Source organism: Alternaria infectoria (genome assembly GCF_024043175.1).
Source record: "Alternaria infectoria strain BMP 0036 chromosome Unknown scaffold_1, whole genome shotgun sequence".
Lineage (NCBI taxonomy): Eukaryota > Fungi > Ascomycota > Dothideomycetes > Pleosporales > Pleosporaceae > Alternaria > Alternaria infectoria.
The window spans coordinates 1,344,677-1,370,650 of NW_026250690.1; the positions used below are offsets into that span (position 1 = coordinate 1,344,677).

The 25,974-nt window shown below is 54.1% G+C and overlaps 6 protein-coding genes across 6 annotated transcripts; 2 read left to right on the forward strand and 4 right to left on the reverse strand.

Annotated features, from left to right (window-relative positions):
* Nucleotides 1-1,379: 1,379 nt before the first annotated feature.
* Nucleotides 1,380-2,426, forward strand: J4E92_000487 (uncharacterized protein; the record flags this gene model as incomplete). The annotated part of the gene is made up of 2 exons (XM_051491903.1): nt 1,380-1,880; nt 2,148-2,426. The coding sequence occupies 2 exons, from the start codon at nt 1,380-1,382 to the stop codon at nt 2,424-2,426; spliced, it is 780 nt and encodes a 259-aa protein (XP_051357415.1).
* A 194-nt stretch (nt 2,427-2,620) lies between these two features.
* J4E92_000488 (uncharacterized protein) lies at nt 2,621-4,131 on the reverse strand (the record flags this gene model as incomplete). Its single annotated transcript, XM_051491904.1, has 2 exons — nt 2,621-3,937; nt 3,988-4,131. 2 exons carry the CDS (start codon nt 4,129-4,131, stop codon nt 2,621-2,623), a joined length of 1,461 nt encoding a protein of 486 aa, XP_051357416.1.
* A 794-nt stretch (nt 4,132-4,925) lies between these two features.
* Nucleotides 4,926-10,667, reverse strand: J4E92_000489 (uncharacterized protein; the record flags this gene model as incomplete). The annotated part of the gene is made up of 1 exon (XM_051491905.1): nt 4,926-10,667. The coding sequence occupies one exon, from the start codon at nt 10,665-10,667 to the stop codon at nt 4,926-4,928; it is 5,742 nt and encodes a 1,913-aa protein (XP_051357417.1).
* A 2,883-nt stretch (nt 10,668-13,550) lies between these two features.
* J4E92_000490 (uncharacterized protein) lies at nt 13,551-14,205 on the reverse strand (the record flags this gene model as incomplete). Its single annotated transcript, XM_051491906.1, has 2 exons — nt 13,551-13,721; nt 13,795-14,205. 2 exons carry the CDS (start codon nt 14,203-14,205, stop codon nt 13,551-13,553), a joined length of 582 nt encoding a protein of 193 aa, XP_051357418.1.
* Nucleotides 14,206-14,726: 521 nt separating this feature from the next.
* Nucleotides 14,727-16,376, reverse strand: J4E92_000491 (uncharacterized protein; the record flags this gene model as incomplete). The annotated part of the gene is made up of 3 exons (XM_051491907.1): nt 14,727-15,055; nt 15,111-15,625; nt 15,682-16,376. 3 exons carry the CDS (start codon nt 16,374-16,376, stop codon nt 14,727-14,729), a joined length of 1,539 nt encoding a protein of 512 aa, XP_051357419.1.
* Nucleotides 16,377-21,990: 5,614 nt separating this feature from the next.
* Nucleotides 21,991-24,492, forward strand: J4E92_000492 (uncharacterized protein; the record flags this gene model as incomplete). The annotated part of the gene is made up of 1 exon (XM_051491908.1): nt 21,991-24,492. One exon carries the CDS (start codon nt 21,991-21,993, stop codon nt 24,490-24,492), a length of 2,502 nt encoding a protein of 833 aa, XP_051357420.1.
* Nucleotides 24,493-25,974: the final 1,482 nt, after the last annotated feature.

Sequence of the window (25,974 nt, forward strand, 5' to 3'; positions counted from 1 at the left end):
CTAGAACGCGTTCCCTTACCTCATTCTCTTTCGAGTAATCCCGTTTGTGGTGGCGTTGGGCGCCTTTTTGGTAGCGAGTATGTATATATCCTTACATATCCCCTTGATTTCAGTCCTCATCTTCCATACTCACTCATACCACATACCTGACTATCATCGTCAATATGAAGACCTTTGTCGCCGTCACTCTGCTCGCCGCCCTTGCAGCAGCAAAGCCGCAACACTACACCCGTCCTACGCAACCGCCGCCATCAGCGCGTGCTGCGCTTGCTACCCCACCACCCAGGGTTTGCGATCGTAGATGTGCTGCTGAGCCGCCTACCAACTGTGGTGAGGGATGGGTATGTGGATCTGATTCTGATCTAGGAGTGACTGTATGCTAACTTCCGGCAGGAACCTGTACAGCTTGGTGTAAGTATTTATCGACTCCCTGGTCTAAAGAGATGTTGGAGAGCATTGAGCTGACATGCGTAGGATTGCTGGGCTTGCTGCCGTATTTAGACCTGACTCCGGGTCACGGGCGTCGCTGGCGATCCAAAACCGACTTCGGACGTCGATGAGGCGCTGATCAGGCGAACGGGGATGCTGAAGGTATTTGAGGAAGGCGTACGACTTGATGAAGACGGCGGCGATCTTTGGGCACATGTCAAGGCGTTATCTAGGTAGCGTAGTCCAAAGTAATAAGGCTTCTCTTTCCTGCCTAGCCGTTACCAGTTCTGCTTTTTTTCCCTACCTAGGTATCCGTTGACGCCTACGACTTCATGTGAGAATCTCAACTACCCAACTACTTCGCATGAAAACAAGTGACATCTTGTACGAACCGGTGCGAGACATGTACAAACCTCGTACGTTACCCAGCCGTGTATGTAGCAAGAAGATCCGTACCACAACATAAGTCCTGATTGATACAACTCATGTCGTCAACGACAACACCACTCCGCACTCCCACTCCAACATACCGACCCTGGAAGTATACGGCCCGATTACCACGTCATTTAACTCCGCCGCGCACATCGTCCTAACTCCGAAACACAACCACGGGACGCACCAAACACGGTGCTTGGAGGGGACTACGACGTATCCAATGTATATCGTGATAGCGCAACTTTAATTCAGGGTTCGTGGCTTCTCATAGGCTTACAGACTGGATGGCTGGTATAGTAGTAATGCCGTGGTGAAGCCGAGTCTTGAACAACGGGCCGTTCGAAGTACCAGTTGAACGGGATGGAGGGAAACTTGCTCTCAAGATGGAACTGAGTATATATACGTCTTTTGCCCTCTTGCGATTACTGAACATCCATAGACCATTACGCGCTGCCCCATCAAAGAATCACGATTAATTAACTTGACATTTACCACGACCACCACGCCCTTCCATAATGGGCCAGCGATTCAGCCAGTTCTTCCCGCCCGCCCCTTCCTTCACCGAGACCGACCTCCCCAACCTCAGCGGAAAAGTCTACATCGTAACTGGCGCTTCCGCAGGAATAGGCAAAGAGCTCTCGCGCCTCCTTTACACCCACCACGCCACCGTCTACATCGCCGCGCGATCAGCCGAAAAAGCGCACGCAGCGATATCCTACATCAAAGAAGCATGTCCCGATTCCAAAGGCACACTGCACTACCTGCATCTCGACCTCGACGACCTCTCCGGCATCAAAGCCTCCGCCGAGTCATTCCTAGCAAAGGAATCACGCTTGGATGTTCTGTTCAACAACGCAGGCGTCATGGTCCCCCCGGTTGGCAGCACAACAAAACAAGGTTACGAGCTGCAACTCGGCACGAATTGCGTCGCGCCCTTCCTCTTCACCAAGCTGCTCACGCCAATCTTGCTGGAAACCGCGAAGAAAGAAGCAAAAGGTAGCGTTCGGGTGATTTGGGTGAGTTCAATTGCGTCGCAGATGAGCGCGCCAACTGGCGGCGTGGATATGAGTAATCTGGAGTATACCAAAAATGTGAACAATTGGACAAAGTATGGGATGAGTAAAGGTGGGAATGTGTTTCACGCCTTGGAGTTTCAGAGGAAGTATGGGGGCGAGGGGGTTGTTAGTGTGGTATGTTCCATTTTCTTGTTCCCACCCCCTTTCTTTACGTTCCTCCTCTTTGAGGATCTCTCTGCGTCGATCGACTAACGAAAACTACTGCAGGCGCTCAACCCGGGGAACCTTAAAACGGAGCTCGGACGCAACATGAATGCTGTGCATCATTTCTTCGCCAATTTCATGTTGTACCCGACGGTTAATGGCGCGTATACGGAATTGTTTGCTGGCCTCGCACCTGAGGCTGCGAAGCTCAAGACGGGTGAGTGGATTATGCCGTTTGGAAGGGTTGGGACGCTGAGGAAGGACTATTGGTCCGAGACGGGGAAGAAAACGGCGAGTGCGTTTTGGGAGTGGAGTGAGAAGCAGGTGGAGCAGTATGCTTGAGGGTATGTGATGTGTTTAAATGACGTTGCTGTGTGTACTTATCAGTTCTCTGGCCTTCTGTGCATCATCTGCCTCAAGATACGCTCATAACGTTTACCAATTTCACTCTGCAAAGACCAAATCTTTGGTAGATGTGACACATTTCGTATATACATTCTATCATTCATTCATTTGTCAGAATAAGACATCCATTATCAGGCCTTCTTCGCATCCTTAGGAGCCATAGCCAGAAGCGTGTCCGGATCCCGGATACCAGCCAACTGACCCTGCTGCGCACGCTTAACGGTAAGCGCAGCAATCAGAGCAGCACCTACACCAGAGCCGTCCTCAGCGGGAAGCACCTCGACAGGGTCGTTCTTGCCCTTGCCGTACTTGGCGGGCCAGTCCATGATCTCCTTGAGCGCCTGGGCTTGGCGGATCTTGAAGTGGGGGTACTTTGTGAAGACGGAGCCATCGGCACCGACGTGCACTTCATCCCACTTCTTGTGCTTGCAAATGGCACCTACACCACACGCGGTGAGACGAGCAGCACGTGTGCCAATGAGTTCGGCAAGACGGCGGATGAGCTCGAGTTCGGGCTTCGTGCAGGTGATGCCGAGTTTCTCTTGGAAGAGATCTCCTGTGTCTTGCAAGTTCTCGAAGCGGTCCTCCTCGATCTGAGACAGGAATCCGGCGTCGAGAGAGTAAGGCTTGTCGAGCTTGCTGGCGTTCTGACCCTCAAACATGTGGCATTCGCTACCCTTGTGCAGATCCTGGAGGACGAGACGGAAGATCTCGCCGAGGTAGAGACCGGCGACCATCTTCTCGAAAGATTGCTGACCGGGTCGTGGTGATTCCTTGTCAACGATGACATCGTACTTTGTTCTTGGGAGGATCTGGTGTTCGTTGTCGAATGCGCCCCATTCGCAGTTGATGGCCATTGGCAGGCTGGGGTCGAGCTTCATATGCTTCAACTTGGGGATGGAGCCGCAATCCTCCATGTAGGCGGCGTTGCAGCCGGTACCGAAGATGCAACCGATCTTGATCTTGGTGTTGGTATACGCGGAGGCAATCATGGTACCGGTCGTGTCGTTGACCAGAGCCGCAAGCTTGATGGGTACACCGCGCTCCTCAAGAGCCGCCTTGAAGCCTGGAACAACATCCACGCCCTCCATGCCGGCGACATCGAAGCCCTTTGTCCATCGCTGAAGAACTCCGTGGTCGATGGCGTCTTGCGAGACGGGGTATGAGAAGGTGAAGCCGAGAGGCAGGTGGTTGAGCTGCTCGCCCTCGTGGTGGTATTCGATGAACTGCTGGAGACAGTCGGCAACGTAGCCCCAAAGCTCTTCGGCGGTTCCCGTCTTGAGCTCCTCGGGCATGCGGTACTTGGATTGTATGATCTCGAACTCGCCCTTCTCCTCTGTCAGGGTGACCTCGCAGACACGCAGGTTGGTGCCACCCATGTCGAGCGCGAGGTAGCTGCCGGTCTCGTTACCGTCGGGGAAGGCCATGCACCAGGTGGGAATCATGGGCTATCACAGTCAGCTCTATCCTGAAGAGCGCAAAGCAAATTGCGACTCACAATGCTTCCGCCCTCCTCCGACAAGCCCTTCTCAAGCTCCTTGACGAAGTGGTTCGAGATGGCCTTGAGCTTGTCTGTGTTCACCACGAACATCTCCTCGAGCCTGTCGATCTGCTCCTTCAGATCCTTGGGCATGTCCGCCATGGAGCCTAGCACGGTGTTATCCCATCTGTCCTTGTGTACGATAGCGAGGTCGGAGCATACCCCTGCGGGAGGGCGGTTTCCTTGCGCCGAGTAGAACCATGATTGCGGTTGTGAGGGTGGTTTAGGTAGAATTGGTGTTATCGCGAGAGCGGCGGTGGTGTCGCTGAAATCGAGGGTTCAGGACGACAGGTGGGGACCTTGACGTAGGGTGTTAGTCTCTGTATGACGAAGAGGCTAGAACACTAGAAAGCAGCTCAATGGCCATGCCCAGCGGCCAATCCCACTTTTGTACACGATATTTGCTTCTCCACCCGCCCAGGTTGCTTTTGGACGTACGTCGGGGGTGCGGCGGCTTACCAAGATAGTGTAGTAACGGACCCCCGCTGTTGAGTCTGCCAATGGCTCGCGGGCTTGTTCAGTAAGCGGTGTAGTCGTCAGGAAAGGCGTCGGATGATATGGGGAGACGATGCGCAATCGGGGGGCACGAGCGTAAAATCGGTAGCTGTTGAGCTGCCCCCCGCCATCCCGCGCGCCGGAGCAGGAGACGGCTCCGATGACTTTTGGTGCCATGACGCGCCTCTAACGTGGGCTGCACGAGGCTTGGTGGGCTGAAGCTCCTGGGACCCCTCGCTTGCGCTAGCCTCATTCGTCTCCAACACAAGAACTGCCCACGCAGCTCCGATTACTCAGCACGACACATCTCAGATGGAAACACATTCAAACTGAAGCGTCTCTTCATTAGGCATTACACACTACATATGTACAAGAATTGAAACGCACGTCTCTGACATCATCTACGATGCCGTGCAAGCCGCCGCACCCTTCGACGTCTTCGTCACCAGACTGACAACCGTCACAGTACTCTTCGCAACTACCGTCTTGGTTTTGGGGGCCCCAGTAACCGTCTCCGTCTTTACTCCGCCACCTAGAGTCACCGTCTCAAACTTGGTGCTCGTAGAGACAGGCAGCGTAATCGTTGTCTTGGAAGTCACGTCGCTCGACTGGGTTACGACGATGGTTTCCTGTGCTGCGAGGATAGTCGAAGTCTTTGAAGCGGTCTTGAGAGAGCTGACTGTGACCGCTGGCTCAGTGACTGTTGAAAGGACAGTCTTGGTGACGAGGTCGGTGGAATAGACTGTGTTGGTGGAGGCCTTCAGCGTGGTGGTCTTGCCAATCTTCTCCGTTGAAACGATTGTCGTGTAGTAGGTAGAGCCTGCCTGAGCCATCGTCGATGTCTTCACCACGGATGTGACTGTTACTGTGCTGGTGCTGGCCTTCAGGGAAGTAGTCTTGGTAGCGATGGACAACTCTGTGACAAAGGCGGTCGAGCCAGCTTGAGTTGCGGTAGCTGTGGCTACGTAGCTGCTCACGGTAGTGCTGACGGTGACCGTGGTAGTGCTAGCCACAGCGCGAGGAAGGACGGCACCTCGGCGGACCAGCTTCTCCGCGCTGCGAGTGGGAATGCAAGAGAGCGTGGTAGTGGACTTCTTGGTAGTTGTCTTGATGGACGTGCTACTGATCGTGACTGAGTCTTTGGGTTGCACGGTAGTCGTCTTGGTGGTGGTCGGCTCGATCGAGATGGTAGTCTTGACTATTGTGGAAGCTGCCTTCTGAGTCTTCGAGCTCGTGATGAAGACTGTGGATCCCTCGCTGACGGTGATTGATGTTGGCTTGGGCGAAGAGGTGGACAGAACGGTAACAGTCGTGGTGCCCTTGACCGTCGAAGTCGTAGCGCCCTTGGTTGTCACTCCAGCTTCGGTCACGGTACCCTTGACGACGCTGGTCTTGGTAACAGGTTCCGGGGTAACAGTAAGGCCAACATCCTCAGTTACTACCGAAGTGGCAGTGGAGGTTACGTCAGGAGAAACGATCGAGGTGGTGGCAGTGACCTTTAATGTGCTGGTCTTGATGACGTCGATGGCACTGATCGAGAGCGTCTCTGTGCTTTTCACCACAGTAGTCGAAGTGACTTCAGGGGCGGTGACAAAGGTGCTCGCAGTAAGTGGGGCGATCACGGTAGTTGTGGTGTATGCTGTGACCAACGGTAGACTACTCGAAGAGGTGAGACTCATAGTAGACATCGAAACACTGGCAGACATTGTTGACGATGATATGAGGGACGAGGATGCAGTGCTGCAAACCTGGGGCGAGCCCATTCCAATCGCGAAAGGCTGGGTATCGACGAATCGGAAATCAATGAACGCAGTCGTGGCGAAGAAAGAAGCAAGCTGGAACTGAGCAACATCGTTGTCCGAAAGCTGCTGGGAGAACGCAGCGCGCTTGCAGATATCAGAACCTGGGCCAGTGTTATGGTACTCTCCGTATGTGACACCATCAGTTTGCGGGTTGGTCTTTGACCACTGCGACCATCCAGCCGGGCTGATCATGGCATCGAGGTAGCAGCTAACATAAGCGACACGCGAGAAGCTATTCCATGGACGACCAAGGCTGACGCTGCTAAACTTCCCAGATCCGGGTGCAGGCACGATCCTTGACTGATCGAACACGAAGCCCGCAGCAGTTGTGTTGGTCGTACGCTTGTGAGCTGTGATGCTGATGCCGTCTTCGTTGGAGGCGATCGTCGAATCCAGGAAGTAGGCAGATCCACTACCATATATAAAGTCCACATTACCCTCAATATAGGTCTTGAAGGTGAATAGATTGCCAGACACACTGAGAGTATCCTGGTTACCATAGATCTGGCATCCGTACAACGCTGCGAACTTGCTACTTTGGACAGCGAAGCCGAGCGAAGCAATGTTCTGCTGCGTGCCGTTGTTGTTTCGGAAGTTGATGTTGAAACCATGGAAGTAGTTGCCCTTTGCGTAGACAGTCGCTCCGTCAGTGTTGCTACCAGAGGTACCTTGAGTATCCACACCGCGGCTGAATTGAATGGTAACTTGGTTCTTGGAGTAATCCTCGGTTGAATCGGAGTATCCACGGAAGATGGTGTGTCCGGACTTGGCGATGATGAGCTGCTCCTCGTAGGTACCAGGGTAGATGAAGATTGTGGCATTCGTCTTGCTCGTAGTTGGCGCAGCGTTGAGAGCCGCTTGAATAGTATCGTACGTCACGACGCCAGCAATCGGTGTCTTTGAGACGATAAGAGCATCGGTCGGTGGGGTCGTGCCGTTGAAAGTCGAGTTGCCGCCGACAACGATGGGTCCAGGAGGAATGACAACGGGCGCGGAAGGTAGTGGAGTGACGATCGAGTTGAAGTAAGTCATGTCAATCCACTCTGTTGAGTCCATGACAGAAGCTAAAGAGTACGTGTCCGAAGTGAGTAGCGTAGCATACCCGAATGACTGACGGGCAGCAGCGTTCTGTTCCCAGTTCGAAGGACCCGAGTTGTTGAACTCAGCGAAGGTGATGTGATCGGTCCGTGGGTCCGTCACAGACCAGATCTTCCATGCGGCAGGAATAATCGTAGCGTCGATATACGAGTGCTTCACGACAACAAGCGCGTACTGGGAGTAGGGCCGGCCGAGGTAAACTTTTCCGGTAAGATCATCGACTGCATTGGGAGCCGCAGTGAACAGGCACTGATCGAAGATGTAGCCACCAATTTCGGTGCTCGACTTCCTGCTATGCGCCGTGATGGCCGATGACTTGCGCTTGGCACCGATCGTACATCCCTTGAAGTATGCTTTGGAGTAGCCCCAAATGAAGTCGATGGCACCTCCAATGTAGCACGACTCATAGTATTGGTAACCAGCGGTAGCCCCGTTCAGAAGGGTATCTTGCCAACCATCAAACGAACAAGCGTAGAAGGCGATGTCATTGCCGTATATTGAGCCCGCGAGCGTCACGTAGTTAGGCTCGGCACCGTCGAGGTTGTCAGTGTTGATCATGTTGACGTTGTACATGCTAATCCTGCTTGATGCGGTAGAAAAGACGGAAGTTTCCGCGTTCGAGTGTCCTACGGGTAATGGGGAGACCGATAGACCACGAGCGAAGGAGACAGTGACTTGGTTATCCTTGTACGCTTGACCTGGATTGCCGGTGGTATACCCGATGATCCTTACGGCACCAGGACGGTTGACTGACGGGATTTGCTCGTTGTAGGTACCCGGGTAGATGAAGATGGTTTGGTTGGTCTTGTCTTGCGGGAGCGAAGCGAGTGCGGCAGTGATGTTGGTGTACGCAGCACCGTTGCTGCCATCTTTGGAAACGATTACAGCGCCTAGGGGCGGCACAGTACCGCTGTCAGGATGGGCATTGACAGTTGCAGTGGTAGTGGGTCCAGTCACGGTACCGTTGGTTGAAGGGGATGGAGATGGTGATGGCGAGGTGGTCGTAGGGCCTGTGAGGCTGTACGAAGGGATCGCATTGTACGCATCCATGTCCAACCATACCGTGCTGCCGATCCATGCAGCAAGCGTGTACTTCTCAGCCTGAGACGCTGTCAACTTTGTGGCAAAGTCCGCCCGCTTGGCTGTGTCCGTCCAGCTGCCAGGGCCCATGTTGTTGTATTCACCGAATGTGACTCCTGATGTCTGAGGGTTGTTCGTCTGCCATACGGTCCAGCCAGCGTTAGAGATATGCTTGTCGATATACGAGTTCATGTAGATAGCGATAGAGAATTGGCTGTAAGGCCTGCCGAGGTAGGTCGTACCGAAGGTGTTGCCGTAAGTAGCACTGTATGTGATGACTGAAGAATCGAATACATATCCACCGGGGGCGTCTGCAGTGGCCCTGTATTGTGCCGAGATGAAAGCACCAGGCGTGTTGCTAACGATCATGCACTGGTGGAAGTATGCGGTGGAGAACCCCCAAATGAAGTCGACACTACCCTCAACATAGCAGTTGCTGAATACTTGCGTACCCTTATTAGCAAGCAGGGTATCCTGGAAACCAACAAAGGAACAACCATAGGCAGCGATGTTCGCTCCATAGAAGTCAGCAGCCAGTGCTGCGGTGTTGGAAGTCTGAGGGTAGGTGTTAACAAAGTCGATGTTGTACAGAGCCATTCCCGAATCGCCGCTAGGCTTGGAGTATACGACGGGTGTTTGCTCGTTCTTGCCAGCACTGGTAAGCTCGCCCCTGGAGAACTCAAGGCGGACCTTGTTCTGCGTGTAATCATTCGTGAAGTCGGTGAAGCCCCTCAAGGTGACCTTCCCCTTGCGAGTGACGGAAAGCTGCTCAACATATGTACCCGCACCAATCTTGATCGTATATGGGTTGCCGTCGTTGGGGAGGGCGCTGATAGCTGACGTGACGTTCGAGAACTCGCATGGTCCGGGTGTCTTGGAGACTATCAGAGTCGGGGCTGCGGCTGCGATCGTGCAAGAGGCTACTGGGGTAGCACTGGTCATTGTGGAAGCAGTAATAGTAGCGTTCGAGATGGAGCTGGCGGTACTGGCCAGCGAAGCCATCGATGAAGCTGATGAAGACACTGTAGAAGAAACAGTCGACGCAGCAGATGAAGCGGAAGCAATCTGAGCATCATTCGATGCTTTCAATGACGCAACAACGTTCTGATCAACCCATGCAAGCGAAGAGCTAGCGTAAGGGTAGAACGCATTTCCAAAGACCTTGTCGATGGTGAATTGAGACACCTGATCGGCCGAGAGAAGGACATCGTAGCTAGGGCGAGCTGCGGCGTTCTTGCTGTAAGAACCGGCACCGGTGGTGGCGAACTCGCCGTAGAAAGACGGAGTGGTAGCCGCCGAAGGGTGAAATCCAGCTGGGGCAATCAAATTTCCCATTGCTGTGTTCCGGTAGATTGCCACTGAACCGTTGGCAGCTGGCGCCGCCAAGAATACATTGTTGTTTGTATATCCTGTCTTCTGCTGTATCGAGCTCGAATCGAATACGACCGTGGAGTTCGCAAAGGTACCTCCGTTAGGGGTTCCACCCTTGCTGTACACGATAAGAGCACTCGAACTGAGAGGAACGATGGTGGACTTGTACAGATAGATAGTCGGGTAGTTGTAGAAGAGATAGTTCGAGCCCTCGATGTACGAATTGGCGAAGAAGGCCGTTCCGTAGGTAGCGGAGACTACAGTGCCACCAGGCGAGATGATGGAGCACCCATAGAAAGCAACATTGCTTCCTCTAAGCGAAATGGTTGCCGCATTGGCTCCTGGGCCAACGGCAGCTGAATTGACGATGTTGATGTTGCGGACGGTCACACCCTTGATCTTGTCCGTACCAATGCTGAATGGAACAGTAGTAGCAGCGATTGTAACTTTGTTCTCGGACCAATCATCCGCAGCTGTAGGAGAGGGTCCGGCGATCGTAACAGTAGCCTGTCCGATGACAGTGACAGCCTCGGAGTAGGTTCCAGGAAGAACGGAGACAGTGGCGATACCGCTATCTTGTGCAGCCTTTACGGCTACATTGATGGCGGTGTAATCCCCAGATCCATCGGTGGCGACAGTGATGACCGATCTGGGGCCTGTCAAGGTAGCCGAAGTAGTTGTGAGAGGCGTCGACGATGTCGAAGAACGACTCGCAATACTCAGAGTGGCATTAGAGGCACTACTCTGAGCAGCCGCAAGCCCGAGCAGGGCGGCAACAGCGAACGAGCGCATAACGAATGACGATCAATCGACGAGGATGAGAAGCGAGCGATGGAGATCGGAAGTACATGATATTAGATGGTACTTAAGCTCGAAGATCCTCACCAAGGGTTCACGGGGCTGACACCGAATTGGGTATACTACGACAACGTGGTCTGGATCCCGATTACAATCTGACATCTCGTTAAATCCGCTTTCACGCTTGTCGCCCGACTCGTAGGTACATCTGACAGGGTAGATAGCCGGTGGGTCTCTTCAGAGAGGCCAGGGGACAAAAGCCACAATCGATAGCTGCTGCCGTGTGAGATCCTCACCGTGGCAATCCGTTTTGATCGAACCCCCATCGCTGATGAGATGCCGCTGTTGGGAAGATAGTCTTGTCCATCAATATTGATGGTGCCGGCTTTAGAGCCAAGCGGTACCTACTAATGGGCGTAGGATGCAGGAACGAAAGTAAGATCCCAAAGAACTATGGGAAGCTAAGAGCGTTCCTGCATGGCGTTCGTCTGGGTAGGAACAATCTTAGAAGCGTCGCCCGTTGCTTGACGAATTTCCACGCGTGTTAGCGCGACGTGGCTTGGGTTCAGTGTCGGTCCGGCCAATTTCACCGCGCGAAAGAGCCCCTAACCCGAACATTTTGAAGGCGGGACTTCAACATCGAGCCGCGGCGGTACTCATGAGTAAACAGAGTTGGTACTGAGAGGGCAGGTCTCATCCCGGCGTTGATCGACTAAGTGGTGTGTTGTACATACGATCCACCCATGCATCGGCAGTCTGGAGCTCTAAGGACCAGGGTGATGTGGATATGAAAATCTTTCTGGAGAAGGACCCATGCACCTGTGTTAGACCACGAGGGCATCGCGAAAACCCAGCGTTTCCCAGATAAGCGTCCAGAGTCGACATTTTGGGGTTGGAAGGCCTATCCAGTGTTCTGGGCATCGGATCTGGTACCAGGTGGGACAAGCTCTACGACTAGCGGGCAAAAGTGGCGCGCCGGAAAGCTTGGTAACTCAGTTCCTGGCGCTCGGTAGCTGCGATAACGCGTTTAGGAGGCGTTGTGATTCAGCTCGCTATTCGTAGTCCATCGGGCGAGAGAAGAGAGTTGTTCCTCCAATGACTTTGGTGGTTTCCGCGGCGCGAGGACTGTCGGGAAGCTGCGACGGATAGATTGTTGTCGCGATAACATCCACAAACGCTCACCTGCTAGGCTGCGGCTGAGATGGAGGATAAAGGCCCGAATGACTTCGGATACGCTTTACGGACGAACAAGTGCAGGCGCCTTCTGGTGTTGAGCTCGGGCGGGTTCTGATGGCCTCTGTTGGCTCATAGGGCTGGTAAGCATGACGTTGCGAGTGCCGGCAGGCACGGTTCCGCGCGACGCAACACGCCGCTCACCCGTCCATTGTCCAGAACTCGAGGCTGCGACGAAAACTTTCTAAGGGTCCGTTAGTCCAGGGGCGTCATGCGAGATATATTGCTCCGCGGGGTCAGACATGGTGTTGTCTCACACTGAGGAAAAGAAAGTTGAAGGTTGGAATGGAAGCCGCGTATTAACCGAAACAGCCCGGTCGCCCCTATGATCGCATCCATGCAGAGCTCGTCCAATTCCCGGAGCTGCTTTCTCTATCAACCCATAACTACTCCAAGCTCTGCTACTTCTTGGAAGTTGTATTTTCTCCCACGAACGCCTTCATAAGCTCCTGCTCGACCTGCTCATCAACAGTGGGTGGTGATGACACGGCCGCCATGCACAAGATCAAGCCGCCACCACCAAATAAAGAGAATGCCACAAAAGCCATCACCCGCAGAGGTAGCGCACGTGATGACGACCAGAATGCAGGAATCAGGTAGTAGGCTGTTACCAGGAAGAAAACACCTATGCCAACTAAAACATTGGTCAGCGCATGGTCGTAGTCATGCCGACATGTGTGGGACATACTTGAGAGAGCGCGACTTTCACGAGGTAATGCACGTTGGTTTTTCATGCTCAGGAGTCTGCTCTTGACTTCTCTATACACACACCATCCCTCTTCTGGACCGAAGATCTCGAGGTACATCTTCGGGGGGTAATCGCGCAATTCGCGTCCGGTGCCAAGCCTCCACTTGTCCGCTATGGTGCTTGCATGTTCGCGAGAGAGTCCGCGCGAGACAGACAGAATTTCGGTCAAGAACTCGCGAATATCGTTCGGAAGAGCGTCAGGTTCTGGGATGATGGGCTGCGAAAGCGCGTAGATGGGTGCCTTTTCCTCGCGGTCACCGTGGTCTTCGAATGAATTCGTCGACATGTTTTCGTAAGAGGAGGACATGAGTACTCACTCACTTCAAGGAAAGAGAACATAAGGGCAGTGCCTTTAATCAACCACCTGAGCAAAGCCGGATGATCGGCGTTGGTTCTTACGTCAAGGCAGGAACACAGCCCTGGACAAGGCTGACTTCTTGGCAATTTGAAACACGCGCGCAGTATAGCAGATGGACCTGCCAACCAGAGATATGTATTGAATCATCCTGTCCGTATACCCACTACTTCATCCCATTAACAGAACCATATTGAATAGTCTGCCTCGCACTACAAGCTTACACCGGAGACAAGCTACCTACCTAGGTAGGCATACTCTCAGGCCACCTGGGCAGTCACGTGCATCTCAATAAGCGAGCGGAGCCGGCACGTTGCCCAGCAAAGTCCGCTCGGCACGGCTGATGACTCCCGCTGATGAGCGAAGCTCGATCTGGGCGATCGCATGTTGGGTTGTTCCAGGACAGCATTGCGCAGGAAGGCCACCGATAGCAATGAGGCATGAAGCGATGGCGGTGCAGACGAGGTGAAGGTTGTCGAGCGGCATAAGCGCAAGTTCGACCTCGTACGCTGAATTCGAACTTCGCTTGATGCGACAGCGCTCATTCTTTCTCGGCAGAGTTCTTATTGGGATCATCTGCGACTCTGACGGTGTGCATGTCGTCGAACTCGGGCAGAGGTTGCGTGTTGGCAGTGCGCATGGTGGAAGACCACTCCTCTGCACGTACACCTCTAAACGCATTCTCTGCTATCTGTTGCATGCGCCATTGGACCTTTGCACATACAGTATTAGCGATCGCATCCCGAAATAGAGAACAGCATCATCGCTCTCATCTTGCCACTTACACCATCATCATCTTCAAAGAAAGCCCCATGCTGGAGCTTGGAAGGATTATCATTCACTTGGGACTGAGCCGGGATGATGGGAATAGCGTTGTAGGAACCGAACTGCTGGTAGGCCCCGCCGACGCTCAGGCACGCACCGTCGTTTCCTTTCGCGACAGCGTTCTCGAGAGGGCAGTTGTCACCCTTATAGAAGGCGATTATAAGGTCTTCATCGGTATCTCCTTGGGCGATGTAGACTGATTGAGCGTTGGTGCTGTATAAGCTGCCGTCCTTACAACCATCCTCTGGCGTTAAGCCGACTACTCCACCAAGACGTTCGCCTCGGCATTGGATGCCGGTATAGAATTGGACGTCGTGGCCTAGAGAAGGCACAATGAGGGTAAAGAGGCTGGCGGCGATGGTGATGTGCATCTTGGTCGCAGTTGCTACTGAAGAGGTGGTAGATGTTCGGGCGATGTGATCTTGTGCTTGATGTAGAGGGAAGGTCGGTCTTTTATGTCATCTATGACCACAGAGCGCTCACACATCATTTTTCACTCACGGTCTGACTGTGCACCTGCGTCATCCCCGCGCCGCCTCGTTTATCACTCCCCTACCTCACCCCGGCTCATAACGTATAGTATACCAAGAGGACGTGTTCCGTCTTCCGAGAAGGAACATCTAGGTATGTTTCCAAGCCATGCAGCTCGTCACGAGACAGGTAGGGAGGAAGGAGGGCCAAGACGGGCGAGCGGCATGGATGGTTGATCCCGCTTTGGCGTCGCCGTGCCTAAGGAATGACGTCGAGGCTGCCTTAGGATTCTGCGAAAGGAAGGGAGGCTGTTTGAGGTTTGCGGATGTCACGATTTGCAAGATAGTTCGAAACATCGTTTGAACACATAATAATTCATTACTCATATCATCATCCCCTCCCACATAAACACCATGGGTATCTACAGAGTGTACCTGAAGCCCTCAAGGCCCTCAATGATCTTGCCTCCGTTGTTGGCACGCTTGTTCGCCATCCAGAACTTCAAGTTGAGCAACAGCGAGATGATAATGATCATACCCGACGCAATCATGCAAGCAACGATACCAGGGACGTAGGAAGGTGCGTCCTGGGTACGGAAGACAGTTCCACCGATGATACCACCGATACCGCCGGCGCCGACGAGTGTAGCGCTGCAGAGAGCGCGCTTCCATTGACCGCGGATGTTGTTGGCTTGCCATGTGAGGATGCAGGGGACGTTTGCGTTTGCAGCGGCGGTAGCGAGGAAGACGCCTGAGAGGGATTGTTAGTGTATGCACAGAGAGTATCATAGGGATGAATGACTTACCAAAGTATCGGACACCAACGTTGGTGCTGAAGCCGATCATGGGCAGACCGATGAGAGCGAGGACACCGTTGGCAATGACCCATGGGCTGCGAATGTGGTACTTGTCTCCTGCCCAGGCGAATCCAACCATGACGAAAGCGGCGAAGACGTAAGGAGGTGCGATGAGGCAGTTTGCTGCGGCGGGGCTGAAGCCCATACCGTCCTTTAGGATGATGGGCAGGAAGTAGGCGATGGCGTAGGTGATGGTGGTTGTGAACATGAAGATGAGAGCGAAGCCCCAAACTTTGAGGTCCATGGCGCCGGCGAGGTAGCTCTTGAGGTTGAACTCCTCAGCGATGACGTCGTGGCGATCTTCTTCAATGCGGGCGACGATGAAGTCGACTTCGTCTTGCTCGAGGAACTTCTTTTGGGTCGCGCTGGGCTTGGCTGCTAGCTCGGGGAAGTCGACGATGAAGTACCATCCTACAATGCCGATCAAGACGGTGATGACTCCTTGCATGATGAAAATCCACCTCCTGAAAGTACGAAGTCAGTATATGTCTCACATGCACTTCGTATAGTTAGGACTTACCATCCTGAGAGACCAGGTCCGAAGCTGACGGGTGTGGTGGGCGCCTTCTTGGTGGGTCCGTAGTGGGGACCAAGCCAGTATGCCGCTTGTACGCCCTTGCCGTTGAGAAGAGAGAAGAGGTAGCCGAGGATACCTGAGAAGGCAGACGACAGCATACCGATGAGGAAGAAAACTGTGTTGCGCTTCTGGAGCTCGAATCGCTTGTACCAGCATGAGAGGAGGTATGCGGAGCCAGGGAAGAAACCAGCCTCAAAGATACCGAGGAGCAGACGGAGTGGGATGAGTGTGTGCCATTCCTTGACGAAACCGAAGCCAATCATGACTGCTCCCCAGATGATGACGATAGATGGCAGGAAGAGTCTTGGGCCAAGCTTCCTCAGCACAACGGTAGCCGGTGGTTGGAGTGCAACGTATGTGATGAAGAAGAGCAGCACGATGATGCTGTACCTCTCGCCAGTGAGCTTGAGATCGACACCCATGCCGGCGACCATGGCGACACCTAAGTTGGTTCTGTCCATGAGAGAGACGCAGTACATGCAGCCAAGTGTGGGGATGAGACGAAGATCGACTTTGCGGACAATCTTCTTCTGCTGCTCGGGTGTGAACCGACTGATGGCGGCATTGCTGGCGGTTGTGTCGGACTCGATTCGTTCTAGGGTGGCGACGTTGCCCTTCTCTTCAGCGTAGGATGCCATGATAGGTGTTGGAGACTCTCGGAGTCCTCTGAGGCCCGTCAAGGGAGTAAGATGTAAACCTTGATGAACGACGAGAAGATCAACAAGGAGTAAGGGAGAAGAGAAGAGGAGATCTGACTTGTGATGGAGAAGGATGAGAGAGATCCAAACCCACAACTGCAGGATACTCGACCTCATATACACATTGGCTTCCCCAGACTACTGATCTCGCCTTCCCCAGATTCACTGCGGCGTCGGCTCCACCGTACCCCAGACTCTTCAAAACTTAGCAATTTGCATTGGATACTGACAAGCTCTCTAAGCTATCTCGCCTACAACCTATCGAATTGACACTGGTACGGAGCCTCAAGCCCATAGCTCCGGAGACGATTCACCACAGCGGTTAGCAGTACTCATACCAAGGAGCTCCAAGCAGCATAGCATCCGCGATAGTGCTGCCTGGACCCGGCAGTCTGGCGGTCTTGACTCCGGTACAGCGCGCAGGCGCATGTCAAGGCGTTTCCGACAGTCACGCCCAGCCTATACCCCGCGTGAACAGCCATTGTGATGATGGAAATCCGGAGGTGGCTGCGATAAATGGGGTAGGTTTTTGGTGGTTTGGGGGCTGGGCAAGCACTTAGCGGGGTGTCCGCTGTGCGCTACCAGCACGTGGCGTGGGCCCAGACTCTCAATCCGAGGCCTTTTGCTAGATAACTTGCCGACAGCCATTGCCATCCAACATTGGCAGGGCATCTTCCGCTGGCTCATCTACTGATTATCGAGGTGTTGATGTACTACGAGCGGAAGCGTTCCACGATGCCTAGGTACATGTGAACACGATACCTTCTGGTCGAGCAGCGAAAGTAAGTGTGTGAGACTGTACTCCGTCTAGCTACACATACGCTGTCGCAGCACGTTAATGCAACCGTTCGTATAACTGGAACAGTAGACCTTCAGCTTTGCCATTGTGTTATCGTCGTCTGAACTCATATGGGTTTTGCGCAAGATGCGGAATTGTTCATGGTCGTGATCTGATGATGTGTCTCACCGGTCCCTCTTCCGGTTCGTAGCTGTCTTGTCTCACGATTTGAGACTTCCAATGGCGGATATTGTAGGATGTGGTTTCAAAGTTTGTTGTACTAGCACAATATTTGACGGGATTTCCCGTTCGCATGGCCTCTTAGAATCCCCAAACGCCAAGGGTTGCAGCAGCCATATTGTTGTTTGAATTTTCGTGTTGATGGACATGAGTCTTGTAAACAGCATCTACTGTCGTTATCCCGGCGTGGAGTGTCGTCTGGTGATGGAATCTTTGTTTGTTGAACACTACGTCTTGCACAGCGGGTCGAAATCCGAAAAGGGCACCGATGCAAATGTTTCCCATCCAAGGTGTGGCGGTCATCGTATGGCTCTAGCCTGTCGCTACTGGAAGACGAACCAGTGCGCTTTTTCTAGCTGAGCTGGCCGGGTGCTGCCCGAAGCCGTACCGAGGCATGACGAGTTTGCTTCTGAAAATGGGCATCAGGATGAACAGGTGAGAAAAGTGAAATGCAGAAAGAAGATGTTGTCTGTGCAGGTCTATGTAGTTAGTTTACCGAAAGCTGGGGTCAGATCCGAGGGTGTGTTGCGGTTGCCGGCGTCGCTGATCAGTGATCACCATGTTCGTGCCGAGCCGCACCTGAGTCGTTTCGAGCTCACGTGACTTGGCAGCCCGAGTCAGTCAACTGGGTGACAGAAATCGCGACACCAAGCACCCCGCTTCCCGTCTTGGTCTATGCTGAGGTGACGACACTCTTGAGAAGCATGTGAAAAGCTTCTTTGTGAGTCTGTTTGATGCCATGTCTTCCATTTCAGACAGGTCTGAACCTTTGCACGACGTTTGATGGGCCTTAGACAATGTGTGAGTCAGATACATGAGGTGTTCTTTTGAACGCCGCGTAAAGCCACAATTCCTATCATTGAACAAAACCTCTAAGTTGTGTCTTCTCAGACGCCACGATAGGTGACGTGGGTTGGACGAGGTAGTTAATGAGACCAGTAATCAGCAGTGGGGATCCCATCCATGGATGGCTGCTGAGGCTGCCCGCATCACGGGATGACTGGGCCTACTCCCGTAAATCTGTACGAGGGTCTGCGTTCAGGCCTCAACGGACACTAAACACCTGGAGTATCTGGGGAGCAAGTGACGTCAGCTGGACAAGACCGGGACTGACGCCTGACCAGACAGGTGATCCCCCACGTGTACAGCAAAATTTGGACCAAATGCTGTTGAGCTGAGACATATTCCGACGAGACGTCCTCATCCGAAGTTCTCATTCGTAGGTCTTCATGGTAAAGCTCGGGATTGTTACTATTGCTTTTCGCTCCCCCGTCGCGTGGTACCTGTAGTTGATAGCGGAGGGTATGAATTTTCGCCCACAATAGCCGCTGGGTGGGTCTTTTGGGCATCCTAGATCCAAAAGTCCATGGCGTCAGCGCCAGAAGTGGGCCCGTAGGGCAGCGAGAGCCGCAAGACCAAGTGTTCGGGACCCAATTGGAGACACTTTGGGCAGCGAAGGATTCATTGCTGAGACGAAGTGACATGCCGCATGTGAGTCACACGTCCTGATGGAAACGTAGTCTCTAGAGAGGAATTGCTCGCGCGAACGAACTGAAGCTGGATAGCGCGGTGAAATGAAAGCGTTTGGAATGCCATTGTCGAATTTCGCTCGGGTTCCAACGAGATGGTGGATTTGTAGTGGGCTGAGCTTAGCGAGTTCCCACGCGTTCCTCCACCCAACCAGCGCTAGCCAAACGGCGGAGACGACAATGGTTAGGAAGGCGCGACCACGATTTTGACATAACGAAAAAGTGCAGTTTGAATGTCTGACAATGAGAAATAAGGTGTTTGCAGGAGTTCATGTAAGATGGGTCGTGGCGTAGATTATTTTGAGATTGTGGGTACATTACCTGCATGATGCTTAGGGCAAGTGATACTGACATCCATCGCATGTCCACTGCGCATGGCGGCATCGAACGCCCATCGCCTCTTTACGTCGACGATCAATTGCAGATTCTCGAGCATCGACTCGCACCATCCTTTCTTGAGAAGTATGATGGCGTTTTACAGTTCCCATGCACATGACTGTGTCACTGTCGCACAAGAGCTGCCGATATCGCATCAATCTGACACAGGCTTCAAGCCAAAGATCTTGATGTCTGCAGGGCGTGTGCAATGTGCCGAAATGATTCAGCCCCGATGCTCTGCCGGTCACACCAAGAGTCTAAACGGACGTCAGTGGAAGACAATCGTATGCGGAGACCCTTTCGAGCGTGTTGTCATGCCGTATCTGTCCGCTACCCCGCTGCAGAACTTGCTGGAGGTCACGTAGAAGGTTGGCTAATCACTCAATGTGTGCAACGAGCGCTTTGCAAGACCTGGCGGTCGGCACGAATTGGTGTCGCGCAGAGTGCTGCATCTGAGCCGAAGCGAATGGTTCTGAGTGGCATTTATCAAGCATCACAGCACATATCTGGCGCAGGCGTGGATGAAGGGTAGCCACAGTTACACGAAACTCAACGTCATGCCTGGTGGTGTAGGAGCATTGGATGAGCGGCCACCCTTCCGTTACGGACCACTGCACTATTTCGTCTTACAGGACCGGGACGAGCGAATGGCAAAGCTGTCAAGGATGCACCACATGGTAGCTGGTGGTGGGGTGTTTATGGTGAATGTCTGAAGCTTGATATAGCAACGACGAAAAGTCAAGACGCTGCACTTTGTCTGCAGACTGTGTACCATGACGCTGGTCGAACACAGCATGAAGGACATGAGGAGGAGAGCCGTGGCGAATACCTCTGAATACGATAACGGTCGTCGTGCGTGTGACGTTTGGAGTCGCGGTGCCGTGGAAGCCGCAGGTTGCCGGATTGGGCGTATTCAAGAGCGCATCATTTGTTCTGGTTCTGGCCAGAATTGTTGAGGGCATTGCGCTGCTCGATGCGGTGCGTCTGTTCACCGGAAGCTTTGGTGGGGTAGTGTCGATGACTAGGCGAGTAAGCAACGCTTGACGGGCCGCGTGATGAGAGCTGCGTCCGAGGCGATTCGATGGGGTTGTTACACCGATACGCTGTCTTGCTGGCAAGTGCGTTAGTGCCGGGCAGGGTAAGAGCTGGGAGGCTGTGATTTGCGTGGTTCTGAGGACGCAACGCCAGCCATGCTTGACACCGGACAATGAGGACTCGCAGTGGCGAAAGGACACATGTTATGCGTCGCGTCCTGGAGATTAATGAAGGTAACGATGGTGAGAGTGCTCTGTTGTTCCTGCATGGTAAGCGTGATTGACGTGGCCGAGCCAGGAGCAAACGAGTTAGCTGGTAATAAACGACGCAGTGCTGAGGCTCCATGACGTGAACCGTGAGGAAGCGAGGAAGCGCAAGGAAAAAGTTCGATGGAGCTAGGAAATTCTGCCCTGCAACCGTTCACCGTGTGATGCTGCAGAGCATCGCGGGCGCCGTGGTAATACACGATAGATACTGCCAAGGCGGGGTGTGATCAGCAGCAGCGGCCGCCAATTCCGTCTAGCAGGCGGGCGACCAGCTTTCGTGAGGGCTGGATCGAGCGTGGAGCGCGTTGAGATGTGGTTTTGACGAAATGTCGTGACGCGCGAGAGGGCGGTGAGGTGGTGCGTTGAGGTGGATTCGCCCATTCAGCCCTCTCAGGCGAACGGCTCGCAGCTACGAGGGCCGGGCAATCCCGGTTTCATGTCGTTCGAACGGAGACGATCCACGACCACTCAAACCGATGGATGTTGCGCATCTGAGGCAGCCAATGGCCAGGCGACTGGCTATTATTACGACCCGGACGACGTGATCAGCATCAGGGTGGCATGGCGGCAGGGTGAAGCAGTGTGGACGCATGGCGAAACTGTCGCAGACTCGGCCTCGGAGAGCAGGCCTTCCCAGCAGACTACTTGGACGTGGCCGCGGTCGCGGTGCAGACAGCAGCATGGCAATGGCAGTGTTGCGGCTGGCAACGAGGGCGTCTGCATGCAGCCACCCAAAGTATGGTGTGGAGGCTGCGTCACCACGACAGCGACCACTTGACGACAGCCAGGAGCTTGAGGGCGGCAGAGCAGCCCCTCGGCCAACCACTAGGTGTTGGAGGTTGACTGGGCAGCGACGGATGCGGTGCGCGCCCAACGATTAGACGCATTGCATGAAAGAGCTAGCCCGCTATAAGGCAGTTTATAGTACCACGCCGTTTTGAATTTTACGGGCGGGGGAAAACTTTCGTGTGTCGAAGCCCGAACAACGCCTGCATGCCTGTCTGCTGCACACCAAGTCGCCCGTCATACTCTGCAGCGCCTCGCATATCCCTCATCCCTCTGCCTTCCTCGTCCCTCCGCTCTGATCTTCTTTCCCCTTCACCCACACCACGCCCCCGCCGCCTTGATGAGACGGTAGCAGCCAGCCCTATGCCCGTGCGAATAATGCGCTTTCGCCGTCTCGCCTGATTGATTGCTTGTCCAGGATCGCCCCGCGACGCTTTATTATCGATAGAGCGCGCTGCTGGAGCCGCTAGACATTTTGCCGACTCCTGTCTTCTCTCCCCCAAAACAAACGCTGCTACTGCTACTGCTACTGCGCTGCCAACATGGCGGAACTGCAGCCTACTGTCGAGGACTGCTACTCGGATGACAGCGAAGGCGGCTCTATCCCCTTCCAGGGCCGCCGGTCGCCCAATGCCGCTAACGTCTCCACCAAGCGCTCGCACCCTTCCGACTTGGATAAACAAATGCCGCCCGCGCAGGAGAGGGCGCCGACCAACATCGACCTTCGCTCCGACTCAGGGTACAGCAGCTACACCACCGCCACCGTCAGCAGCACTAATTCCGCTCAAAGTGCTCCTCTCCAGCGCAGCCCGCCCCAGGTGCCTGCCGCCGCTGCCCCAGCGCCTCCCCAGCCTGAGGCTTCAAAGGCCCGACGACGCCCGACGACGGACACGACCGAGAAGACTTCCAAGTCGTCCTCTTCGCGACCCAAGCCCTCTCGCACCGCTTCGTCTGCCTCCAAGCCTCCTGCTGTTGTCCAACATCAGCCACCGGAACGTAAACGCAGGCCGACCGTTACCCAGGAGTCCCGCCCGGAGCGCAGAGATCGTCGTGATAGCAGAGTTGAACCGGATGGTGCCGAGCCTAGACGCACCAAGTACGACCCCAACGCCCCTGCCTCAGCTGTCCGTCGTCGCCCTGACATACTGCCATCTCAATCCGCTCGCGACGTGCGTCCCATTCCACAAGACACACGCTCAATGCATTCTGATCCCGCTTCCTACCAGCAAGCTCCGCCCTCCCCTACGCACTATCGCCAGTCCTACCACGGAGGTGCCGCCGTCATACAGCCAGCCACGACACGTCCTCGTCGCCCATCGGCCGCTACTCGACCCATGAGCTACAGCGGTGAGCCTGGGGCCCAGTACCACCACTGGGCCCATGGTGCGCCTGGATACCCCCCTCCACACCACGAGCATGGTCCGCCTCTTTCTCAATCTGCTCAATTCCGGCAACCTTATCCCCAAATGGGTCATCCATCCATGCCCTATGGGACGTCTGGCTACCCCCCTCATTACTTGCAGCAGATGCCTCAATCCTACGACCCAATGCAGAGGCCGGGAATGGTACCACGGCAATCATTCAACACCGCGCGCACAGCACCTCAACCCGCTGTCATCCAAGCTCCTCGCGAGCAGCAGCAATACTCAACGAGGCGCAATCAACCTCAAGGTACATACCCTAATCAACTCCAGATCCAGGATGAAGCCTATACGAGCGATAGTGAATCCGAGACGGGATCGTCTGATGGAGAAGGCGACTATGAGCGGGAGCCTGAGATCGATCCCGAGGACCCACGTGTCCGCCGTGCGCTCATGCCCCCGCCCCCTCAGAAGCTTTCGCGAACCAAGTCCAAGTCAACGACTAAGCCCAAGACCAGGAAGGCGGAACGGCCTATCTTGTCTCATGCTCACACTACCACAACCGTAGAGCAAGTTCGCAGCCACCGCCATTCGCTGTCGACTCCTCCTGTTGGCGTCGACGACCGCTCCAGCCGTCATCGACCTACCAAAAGCACCAACGAGGCGTCTCGCCGACAGTCCGTCAGCCGACCTCCACCCCCACCGCGCGAAACACAAACCGAATACCCCGCACGACGTGGTTCGGTTTATGTGGGCGAAAGCACCAAGGCTGAACGGCGTCGATCCGCTCACTACGGACACTCTGCCCAAGAAAAAGCATATGCGGAGTACGCTCTTGTGAGGCAGCAGGAGACGCGCCTCGCAGCCGAAGAGCAAGCCAGGCAAGAAGAAAAAGCCGCCAGACGTCAAAGGAAAGCTGAAAAGCTTCTCGAGGATCGCTTCCAGGCTGAACAGGCTGCAAAGGCCGAGCAAGAGCGCAAACGCGAGAAGCGCAACTCGAAGGTTTACTACCAGACTCCTGCAGCGTTGTTCGATGACAGCGAGGAGGAGTATCACTCCGATGAACCCGTCGCTCCCTTCGTTCCCGAAGCGCCAGCTCCTCCCCGCCGGCGCCGTCCTACTGATGCGGGCGGCCGCAAAGCCAAAGAAGTTCAGGCGATAGACTACATCAACAACCAACGTGGCACGGATGTTCCGTTGAACGATCACATCCATCGTGCTGCAAAGAGGGCTTCGAGGGTACCTTCAATGCCCTCTCATTCCGGCTCCTCTGGAAGCGATAGGCAAAGCCAGTCTAATCGCACCGCTCTTACGAGCAACGGCAATAATGAGATCCGCCTCCGAGTTGATGCGAACGCCCCACTCAGCCTGCAGTTCAACGGCGACATGGAGGGTCGCACCATGCAACTCATCCCGACCGAGGACGGCATGGCAGAACTTGTCATCAGTGGAAGTCGTGATAATGAGAGCAACTATCACAGCAGTGAAAGAGGCAGCAACGCAGGTGACGGACAGGCACTTGTAACGCGGAGCCAGCTGGAGGAGATGACCAAAGCAAGCATGCGCAGCGACCGTAGAAGGCGCGAAAGCCGAACAGTACGGGATTCTTACGATGATCGGATTGTTGAGGTGCCACGACCTTTGCGTCGCCGCGCCAACACCAGTTCGCATTATTACAACTAAGGATCTCCGAACCTCAGACACTCGCGCGCGAAAGGAAGATGCGTAGCTCGACTTTGACTCTCTTGCCTGCTGGCCACACGTAACTTCCCATCCTCCGCCCTGCGCGGCAGATCTCTTTGTATCTTCCTTTTTTCTTGGGTGGATGATTTCCATATCAAAAGCTTTCTACGAGCGCGGACATGCCTCTTTGGCAGACCTGCTCAACAAAAAAGTTCGGATCGGTTTATTCATCGCAAGTTCGATTTTGGCACTATTGCCCACTCGCATTTCATGTTTGTATGCTTGCTGCGTTCCCTGCGACAATGCAGGTCACATTGTTATGGTTTGCTAGACTGGGACGCTCACGCACACCAACACCCAGTGCGTAAGGGCGGTCACCGCCATTGAACTGCTTGCTTGGACCGATCAGATTGTACGGTTATCTTCTTCCTGCCTTTCGTCGCGCCCTTTTTTGAGCGTTCCCCACATTATTCCCCCCCTTCTTCTTACTTCTTCTTTACCCTGCACTATACCTGCTCCTCGCGGAGGCTTTTCGGCACTTTTTTCTCGATTTTGGCGGATGTAATACCCTTATCTCCTTTTCTACTTGTTATGGCTGGATCATGTACGTGGCAGAAATGTTTGGTGGGGTTTCCTTTTTTTCGTTCCGCTATTTCGCAAAAAAAGTAAGCAAGAAGTCGATGTGTTGGCAACGGCTACGACGCTTATGATGATGGACGTATGGATCATGAACTACGCAGCGATGGATCTTTCTCTCTCTTTTTCTTATCTACATAGCTGAGTTGGGATGGATGGATGGCCCGATGGGATTTATTCAGATCGGATACTGCAGCTAGCCTGCTGGTATCGTGTAGGATATGATCACAATCACATCTCTTCTACCCTCCTCACCGTTACCCTGTACTGGTTCACCGCAAATGTGATGCAGAACGCCAACACTGACCTGAGCCCGCGTATGTGCTTTTGTCTGACTGCATAGGGCGACATCCTGATTCGGGCTACAGCACCTAGTGGTTTCACCCCCACACTACAACTGCGGGCATGACGCTACCCACCGTTCCTTTTTCCCAAGATTCCAGACCGTGGCCTCGGTACGGTAAGGAAAATGGAAAGTGCCGGTACTGTACCCATTGGCGTTGGTGTGGGCCTGGTTGCCGAGTGTTTCCGGCGTGGCTGGCCTGTCCGCCTCGCTTGCCTCACTTGTGCTGGGCGAGTGAATGCATGTATGGTAAATTGATGAACACGTGTCGGGGTAGGAGATGAGATACACGTCGATGAACTCGTGACATAAAGTACACGTAGTCAGTACTGGAAATGAGATGAACGGTGAAGCCAGGGATGAAGATATCACTGCTCGATGATGATCTATTGAAGGAGGCACGTGGTGCGTACTCATTGCTACGGTCGAGATTCTGATCACTGAAGGTAGACCGAACAATGCCGAGTAAGTCTGCTCTTGGTTCGTTCTAATGTGGGTGATGT